Source organism: Pituophis catenifer, unplaced genomic scaffold, assembly GCF_029215685.1.
Source record: "Pituophis catenifer annectens isolate HBS135680 unplaced genomic scaffold, rPitCat1.0.hap2 SCAF_1, whole genome shotgun sequence".
Taxonomy (NCBI): domain Eukaryota; kingdom Metazoa; phylum Chordata; class Lepidosauria; order Squamata; family Colubridae; genus Pituophis; species Pituophis catenifer.
The window spans coordinates 66,149,239-66,158,593 of record NW_027256881.1 but is presented as its reverse complement, the minus strand read 5'-3'; the positions used below and the strand labels follow the sequence as shown (position 1 = coordinate 66,158,593).

General features: G+C 41.7%; 1 protein-coding gene across 5 annotated transcripts; it reads left to right on the top strand.

Moving 5' to 3' along the window:
* Nucleotides 1-821: 821 nt before the first annotated feature.
* Nucleotides 822-8,750, top strand: ZBTB18 (zinc finger and BTB domain containing 18). Of its 5 annotated transcripts, none has more exons than XM_070932539.1 (3): nucleotides 822-1,161; nucleotides 3,447-3,529; nucleotides 5,234-8,750. In XM_070932539.1, the coding sequence occupies exons 2-3, from the start codon at nucleotides 3,517-3,519 to the stop codon at nucleotides 6,814-6,816; spliced, it is 1,596 nt and encodes a 531-aa protein (XP_070788640.1). In that variant the 5' UTR covers nucleotides 822-1,161; nucleotides 3,447-3,516; the 3' UTR covers nucleotides 6,817-8,750. The 5 variants fall into 5 exon arrangements, with proteins under 5 accessions (XP_070788640.1, XP_070788639.1, XP_070788635.1 ...); XM_070932534.1 differs by lacking the exon at nucleotides 822-1,161 and adding an exon at nucleotides 1,166-1,246; XM_070932536.1 differs by lacking the exon at nucleotides 822-1,161 and adding an exon at nucleotides 2,205-2,214.
* The last annotated feature ends 605 nt before the right edge of the window (nucleotides 8,751-9,355 follow it).

Genomic DNA, 9,355 nt, shown 5'->3' with positions numbered 1-9,355 from the left:
AAAAGGCTGGGAGGAAACCGCGAGTTCCGTGCAGCACAAAGGCGTTACAGCAAGAAGTCCTTTGAACCATTAAAAAGTGACGAGAAGTTAAATGGCAGGAAAGCAACTAAAAAAAGCCGTTGGACAGAAGAAAAAAACTCGTCAAGTTATGGGGTGGTTTTTTTTTTTTCTTCCCGCCGCTGTTTTGCAAAAAAAATAAAATAAAAAACAAATGAGCGGGCACATCTGGCGGAGAAGCCCTCGTGACGAGTAGCCCAGCAACAGCAAGCGCTACGGAACCGCCACCAAATCTCCAAGCTCAGGCAGCCTCCAGGCAGGCCTCGCCTTTCACTCGTGTAACCCTCAGCCTATCCCACCAGAGACCCATAGCCATTATTCCCCACCATGCACCGCGCCCAGGGAGAAAAGAGGCAGCCCGCCCGAGGCCCGCTCCTCCCGAGGCCGAGGAGACTGCAGTGAAGAAGCGCGAAGGACGCGCGGACTGACCCGGGACTACAAAACCCCGCCCCTTTCTCAATCATCAGCCACACGCCTGTGGAGCCAATAAGCCCTCCCCGAAAACGCTGATTAGCCACAACGGTGAGCTCGCTTCGCTTCCTTCTGTTGCCATTGGGCGGGCTTCCATTGTCGATCAGCGACTTTCTTTCTTGCCGATTGGACGAGGCAGCGCCGTGAGCCAGCTGCGCTGTCAGTCAGGGAAACTGCTCGGGGAAGGAAGGGAAGAGGGAGGGGAGGGGAGGAAACATCTGGCTGCCGCAGCCCGGGCCCCGTCTGTGCCGCCGCCGCCGCCGCCGCCGCGCGTGCTCCTGCGCTGTGTGCGCCTGACTCCCCGCCCCCTCTCCCTCCCTCCCTCCCTCCCTCCCGCTCCGCCGGCCCGGGATCCTCCGGGGCGCTGCCATGGGGCGCCGCTGAGACAGCGCGGGGAGCCCCCCTCGCTCCCTCCCCTGCCTTCCTCTCCCCATTGCTCCGCTCGCGTTGCCCCGCTTTGGTGGCCCCTCACTCACTCGCGGACTTGGAGGGGGGGGGGAGGAGGAGGAGGAACGAGCGGGACGCCGGGCGGGGAGACGGGGCGCCCGCAGCGGCGGAGGGGGCGGTGGCGGCCGAAGGAGGAGGAAGCGGCGCAGGGAGGATCGCGGCTGGGACCTGGGGCCGCTCCAGAGTGTGAGTCCCGGGGCTGACCCCGCGGGGACTGGGCGGAGAAGGGCGGCCGGGTGCGCGGAAGCCGTCCCGTGTTGCTAAGGAAGGAGTAAGAGCCGCAGGTTGCTTGTTGTGCTGGGGTTGCCGCGGGGGTGGGGGGGCGGTGGGGGGGGGGAGTGTGAGGTTGTTATGGGACAACTGGCAGCTTTGGGGCAAGTGGCATCGAGGACAGGGCGGGCAGATGTCAGGAAGAGAGAAGGATGCCTTGAGTCACCCTGAAGAGCCGCTTAAAGTGAGCTGATCAGGGGGGAGGGGAGGGTTTAACAGGTGGAGAAAAGGAGGGGATCGGTGGGATGCGAAGTTGGGGGAGGGAGAGACATAGCCTCCTTTTTTTTTTGGAACGAGACCCGTAAAGACCGACGGGGACAGTTAGAGAGGAGGGTCCGGGTTTAATGGGCTGGAGAGCGAACAGCTTGTTTTGGATGGTAAAAGTCTCAAGTGGACTTAGGTGTGTGTCCTGGACGGGGCTTTCATAAGAGGAGAGGGAGAGAGTAAGCTTCAGAGCAGATTTTGTAACTGCAGGAGAGAGAATAAAAGCAGTTCCGAGTAAGTTTGCAAGGTTCAGAGTTTACAGCCTCACTTGCAGGATGGGAGATGGAGGGGGGGGGCGATTTGCAGAGGGATTGGGCTGAGCTTGGGAGCAGATGGGGGAGCAGAGAGGGAGTCCTTTGTGTGTGGCAGAGGCTGTGTAGTGTGTGTTTTGTCTCACAGCTCAAAAGGTCAGAAGGGGTAGGTGATGTGGAGAGCAGTGCAGCTGTGGAGACAAGGCAGGGTGGATGCGAGGAGAGAGATTTGCTCCCTCCCAGAACACTTGTGTTCAGCTCTTCCTCCTTACTTTCCTTTTGTTGTTCCATTGACTACTATTCCTGTATTTGCCTGCTTCCTTCTTTCCTGTCTGTGTTGCTTTCCACCTCTGTGCATTTACTTGCTTAATCTTAACACACTTTGCAATATGTCAGGAGTTAAATGAAGTTATAGCTGACTTAATCTTCAAGTTGGTGTCACTCTCTATGAAAGGTGAAAGGGGAAAATCACAATTAAGTCATCTGCCATGCTGTGTTTGTCTCATATTCACCTAGAACTTTTGCTTCATTTGTAAAATTCTATTAAGAACAGTGTCAAAAGAGAAATTGCTTGAATTAACCAGCTACCATAGTAAAATGAGATGTGGGGGGGAGAGTTATGAGTAAATGGTGCAGAAAACTTTGTTAATTAAACATTGTCTGTGGCCTAAGACTGGCAAGCTGGATACTTGTCTATTCTGCTGAGATGAACAGCTTGTTTCATTTTAGTTTATTTCCCGATTACTCACAGCATTTTCCTGTAAAGTTAAGGAAGGTCATTACATTTTTTCCATTCTCAAAATAGGTTTAATATATGCATACGGAATAAAAATGGCAATAATTTTGAAGTGCATGATAGTATTTTTGCCTTACTAATGAATAGCAAACTTCGTATTCAGTTTCATGCCACAGATAAAACAGGCTTGATAACACTCCTTGAAATAACTGCACTTTTTACAAATTTATTACGAGGGGAATATTACTATTATTTCCGTTCTTGTAGTTGCAATAGTATGATCTGTAGAGCACATTGAGCATGTAGATTACTTATAAGTGCCCAGAAAAGTGTTCCTTATGGTACATAAAAATATAATTATTACATCATTAGTGAGTAAAATGAGTTAATGTACAATTGCACTGATATTTATATAAAGTTTTTCTAAGTCTGTTCTTTCTAAATTGATAGAAAAGATAAACTGAGTATCAAGATAAATTCGTTGGGTAAAATGAATTGCTTAAAATGAACCTCTGGGTTCAGTAAAATGGATGGGTAAGTTCTCAATATAAAAAGAAATCCCTCCAAAGTTATGACAGAAGGGCTTCTATACTGTACATGCAATGAAGCCCCATATGTCTAAGATTTTTTTTTCTTTACTTTTCTCTGTTAGAAAGTTTTGAAAAAAGAGACTTTGAAGTATTTTGTTTATACTAACAGACAAGAAAAGTTCTCCTAAGAAAAAGCTGGTGGAAGGAGTGTAGAGGAGTAGCATATGGCATTAAAAGGAGCACAGCTGGAGGTAACATTTCCATCTGAACATGATGTCAGAGCAGCTGACAGCCTGCCATCCCTCAGCCTTTTATTCTAACACACAGACAGGGAGTGAGTGTGTTTGCAGATCTGTGTGTAGGGAAGGTATCTCATTCCTCTCTAACATCATCTCCACTTTGCATCTGTCTCTTTCTTAGTCTGCCTTTTTCCACCGATCTAACAGACCTGGAGCCAGCAAGACTCGGACAAAAGGACTTAATCAGGTTTATGTGTGCTAAAGGTAGGAACAGCAGGAGGCTAGCTACAGTGTGCTTCTCTCTTGATGTTTGTTTATTTAATTTCCAAACAAAAATCCCATTACTTGTTTAATGATGTTTAGGAAAAAATTAGTAGGGTTCATTGAAAAGGGAATAATAGTTTCTATTGTAATTAAGACTTTAAATACATGTTGATGCATTTGTTCCTGTGCAGTAATATTAAAATAACTATTTAAATGATGTAGTTCCCCTGTTTTTATTACGAGCACTTGAAAAAATAATTTATAGTTTAGGGAATCATTTTGATATTGCAATTATGATGGCTGTTCTAAGAGTACTGTTTCTAAAGGTAAAAATATGAAAATAAGATTTGAAATGATACATTGAAATGAAAACTATATATGAATATGCATGACGATTTATACTATTCACATTTATGCTTTGCCCAAGCCATTGAGAGATCTTGAAATCTATAGCCCCCCCTCCCCTTTTGGGGGGGGGAAGGACTTGAATGTCTATGCAACTTTAGGATCCCACCTACCTTGAAACTAACTTAGTCAGTTTCACCCTATTTTTTTTCCCCCTGGAAATATATTAAAGTTTATTTCAGTACAACAATAACTGAAAGAAGGGTTTTGTTTTCACGACTAATTTAGAACTTGTAGATTTGAGCTGCCTGAATTGGCCAGACAGCTGTAATCGCACTCCTCTATTCTTAATCTCTTTATCTGGGCAGCAGCTGCCATATGGCTACAGTCAGCTGGATCAGATGTTTATAAGCTTCCTTCTTCGTCCCTCTCTGTCCTTTCAGCCTCCTAATTTGATCACAGCTACCTTGTGAGCTGCCCTCCAATCTTTATTTTTAGCCCTCTTAAGGATTAGGATTGATGTTGGCTGTGGGGCACTTAAAGTGATTGTATTGTAAATCTTCTTGCTTTATTCTAGCAGTAGAATATACTTTGGACCAGAGTGTAACTTTAAGAACATATAATACCCAAAGATGCAGCAGCTGTATGTAACTAGTTTAGCACAACTTCAGTTGTAAGTAGTAGAAAATAAAGAAGATACTTAAGATGTTTATGTAGAAAACTCGAATGCTCATTTTGAATGGTTACACAATGACCCCAAGGGGAGAAAAGATTAGTGAATTATGCTGAAATTGTTTCAACTGATATACAGCAGTAACATAGGACTGTCTTAACAGAAGAGTCTTAATTTTTTTAAAAAAGCCTTTTATATAAAGAGTTTGCATTTTTGTGTATTTTTAAAGGGGGATGTCTGGTAATCAGTTATTTTGTTAGAAAAAGAAAATGGAAAAACTGGCATTCACAGATGAGGCCAGCGATGATCTGTGCCAAGACAGTTTAGAAGCCATTGTTATTTTAATCAGTTAAGATTAGTTTTTAATGCCCCCCCCCCTTTCTAGGATTAAACAAGTTATATCAGAGATATCTGTTTCTGAATTCAAATAGGAAAAGGCTGTTGTAACTTTCAAGTTCTGAATATTCATTTTCATCTGCACCTCTCAGTCTATTTCTTTACGGTTAACAAAACGGTTAATAGAGAACTCTGAAAGTTGCAAAAAGTGATTAACAGAAAGTCGTGAAACCTTAATTTATTTCCGTTTCTCTACAGAGCATTACTTCGGGTTTTTGTACCCATTGCCGAATTATCAAATGTAGCCAATGAATATTTCCAATGTTTAATTAAATCTTTTTTGCTTCTAGGTTATGAAGACAGCATGGAGTTCCCTGACCACAGCCGGCATTTACTACAGTGTCTGAGGGAACAGAGGCATCAAGGTTTCCTTTGTGACTGCACTGTTCTGGTAGGAGATGCCCAATTCCGAGCACACAGAGCTGTACTGGCTTCATGCAGCATGTACTTCCACCTATTTTACAAGGACCAGCTGGACAAAAGAGACATTGTTCATCTGAACAGCGACATTGTTACAGCCCCAGCTTTCGCTCTCCTACTTGAATTCATGTATGAAGGGAAACTCCAATTCAAAGATTTGCCCATTGAAGACGTGCTCGCAGCTGCCAGTTACCTTCACATGTACGACATTGTTAAAGTTTGCAAAAAGAAACTAAAAGAAAAAGCCACCACCGAGGCAGACAGTACTAAAAAGGAAGAAGATGCCTCAAGTTGTTCGGACAAAGTGGAGAGTCTTTCTGACGGCAGTAGCCACATTGCAGGAGACATACCCAGTGATGAAGATGAAGGGGAAGATGAAAAATTGAGCATCCTGCCCAGCAAAAGGGACTTAACGGCTGAGCCTGGGAACATGTGGATGAGATTGCCCTCGGACTCCGGAGTGATTCCCCAGAGCGGTGGGGAACCAGACACACATGCAACAGCAGCTGGGAAAACAGTAGCCAGCCCCTGCAGCTCAACAGAGTCTTTGTCCCAGAGGTCTGTCACCTCCATGAGGGATTCAACAGATGTTGACTGTGTCCTGGACTTGTCTGTGAAGTCAAGCCTTTCTGGAGTTGAGAATTTGAACAATTCATATTTCTCTTCACAGGATATGATGCGAAACAACTTGGTGCAGGTGAAGGTGGAAAAAGAGGCATCCTGTGATGAGAGTGATGTTGGCACTAATGACTATGACATGGAGCATAGCACTGTGAAAGAAAGTGTGAGCACTAATAACAGGGTACCATATGAGCCAGCCCATCTGGCTCCTATGAGAGACGATTCTGTTTTGAGGGAGCTAGATAGAGAGGACAAAGCCAGTGATGATGAAATCATAACTCCAGAGAATGAGAGAGTTCAGGTGGAAGGGAGTATGGACAGCAGTCTTCTCCCTTATGTCTCCAACATACTTAACCCTGCAGGCCAAATTTTTATGTGCCCCCTCTGCAACAAAGTCTTTCCTAGTCCCCACATCCTGCAGATTCACTTAAGTACGCACTTTCGAGAGCAGGACGGGATCCGCAGTAAGCCTGCCGCTGATGTCAATGTCCCAACCTGTTCCTTGTGTGGTAAGACTTTTTCTTGCATGTACACTTTGAAACGTCACGAGAGGACTCATTCAGGTGAAAAACCATACACTTGTACTCAGTGTGGAAAGAGCTTCCAGTATTCCCACAATCTGAGCCGCCATGCCGTAGTTCACACACGGGAGAAGCCACACGCTTGTAAGTGGTGTGAGCGGAGGTTCACCCAGTCTGGAGACCTTTACAGGCATATTCGGAAGTTTCACTGTGAACTAGTGAACTCGTTGTCTGTCAAAAGTGAAGCACTGAGCTTACCTACTGTCAGAGACTGGACATTAGAAGATAGCTCTCAAGAACTTTGGAAATAGAATTTTATATATATAATTAATATATATATATATATATAAATAAATCTATATAGTTGTGGTACAGTCTAAAAGCAGTCTTGTTTCCTTAAACTAACAAAGTTTGGCCATTAGCTTGTTTTATGCACTTTAAAGCAGCATGAACATTTCACTACTTAGTGTTCTGATAATGAACTATAGAAATAAGACAAATAAACTTCATAAAATCTTCCCCTATCTCCCTACCAAGTAAGTACTTCTTTTAAAAATAACTGCAATTGAACCAGAGCGATTGTTAGAGTCTATTTAACATTATTTACAACATTGCATCATTTTCAATCTCCACTTAAATCAGTACTCTCCAGTTTTTGTTTTTTTATCAATTCAGTTAAATTTTTTATACTGCATGCATCTTTTCTAGCTCAGGGAAACCTGAATGCTTTTAGACCCAAGCGATATGATTTCTAAATGACTGGAGTATCAATTTTTCAAAAGTGATTGTTATTATGTTGTAATTTGTAAACTACAATAGTTCCCACAATTTAAAAAAAAAAGAATTTTTGAAAATACACTGGAATCACGGGGACTCTGAAGGCGTGCTTGGGATGAAAAAGGATGTTGCATTTTCAGCAGTTGCAAACTGCATTTAAAATGTGAATTACTGTTATATACTGTAATTGATTAAAAGGGTTGGGGGGTGTCAAAGAAATTGACAAGTTGTGTTAATGCTCTAAGTTGAGTCTTGGAAAGTAAATATTAATGCTACAGAAATGCATGCATTTCGGTATATTTTTGTCTTTGTTTGCATTGTATAACTTTAATGAGTGATTTTAAAAACTTATTTAATTTTTAGTAAGAAAAAGCACCAGAAAAAAAACACCTGGTGTTATGAAGAACATAAATGCACTGCTTTTATTTTATATAATTTAAATTAATTGCCCATTGTCTTTAAGTTGAACAAACGCTATATGTTGATTTTAGCTATGTAAAGGAAGATAGTAATGTTTACAGACTTAGAGATTTGCATGTGCAGTGAACATTTATTTAAAAAACGATTGCACAAACCCATGCCAGCTCCAACCTTAGATGCATATACTTACCCATGTGAGCATTTTTAGAATTCCTGCTGCACAAATAAACAATAGGTGTTCATTTTATTCGCCCCTTCAAAAGATTCTATGGAGTGAAAAAGCCCCAGGCTAAAAGAACTAAAAACCTTGATTGACATGGGACAGGGTGGGGAGGTGGTGGGAGAAAAGTTGGGGGAGGGTTTGTGAACTGTGTATCCAAACAGCAAAGACTGCAGCCTGACGTGTGGTTTTAATGATCAACACGTAGGGCAAAAGCATTTTGCACAGTGTTTGTTTTCCTGTCTTGCACTTACAAATAAGGTCTATGAGAGTAGCATGGAAAATGGTTTTTTTTTCTGCTTTTGTTTAGAATTTGATCGCCTTAACTACTGTAAACATAGCCTATTTTTGTGCTTAAGAAACTGAATGGAAAACTCCATTGTGTATTGCTGGACTGTTTTGGAAATATTTTGGTCAAATGTATATTAATTTGGCTGTAATGGCATTTAAAACAAAAAAAGCTGTGAAAATGGCCTTGGAGCATTATTTTTAGTTACTTGAACAGTCTCTAGGTTTTAAAAATTCATTGTTTTTATTTAGAAAAGACAATCAGTGTCTGAAAAAAATGGACTACTTATGCTTTTTTTTTTTTTTTTGTGGACATGAGTGATTGTTGGGGGGTTAGGTTGCCCTTTAGTTTCACATTTTTATTTTATTCTTTGGTTTTAAAAATTAGACTGACATCTAGCCTTGACAATCATAGTATGTTTTATTTTCATGAGGGGGAGGGGAATAACTTATAATGCTGTTTAGTTTTGTACTATTGGTGTGTTGGTGAATTTTTAAATTGTGTGCTAACTGCAATAAATTATACATACTGAGAAATCATTTAGTTGTCTTCTCCCCTTTTTAAAAGAAAAAAATGTAAAATGTTGTACGTACTTTATCTTTTTGTGCAGTTTCCTCTTGCTGTATGGAATAAGCTTGCAGTTTGAAATGAATCTCAAGCAAAAATGGTTTCCATTAAGCAAATGCTACTAATGCTGTAATTCTAAAAAAAAAACAAAAAAAAAAAAAACCCTGATCATAGCAACTATTTTTTTTCCCTACAGGTTCCTAAATAAAAAGCTATGGTAAGTAATATTCCGAGTTTTATGGAAGCACAAACTTCTAAGTCCAAATGTAAATTCTGCATCTAAATCTAATTAATATTAATGTGAAAATAAGAATGGGGCAAAGGGAAAAAGTGACAGTTTGAAGAAATGACTGTGTAGTGAGGCATCTACAAAATTAAAATAATGGCTATTCCAAATCACATGTACGCAAATTATATCAGTAGATGGTCAGCCCGTTTTTCTTTAATAGATGAGCTTATTCCTGCCAGAGCAACTTATAAATAGCCCTTAATTTGACAGACTAGTTTCTTAGGATGTTCCCAATGAAAGCTCTGCAATAAAATTTTCAGTTTAGATCAAAAGAAATGCGCACATCAA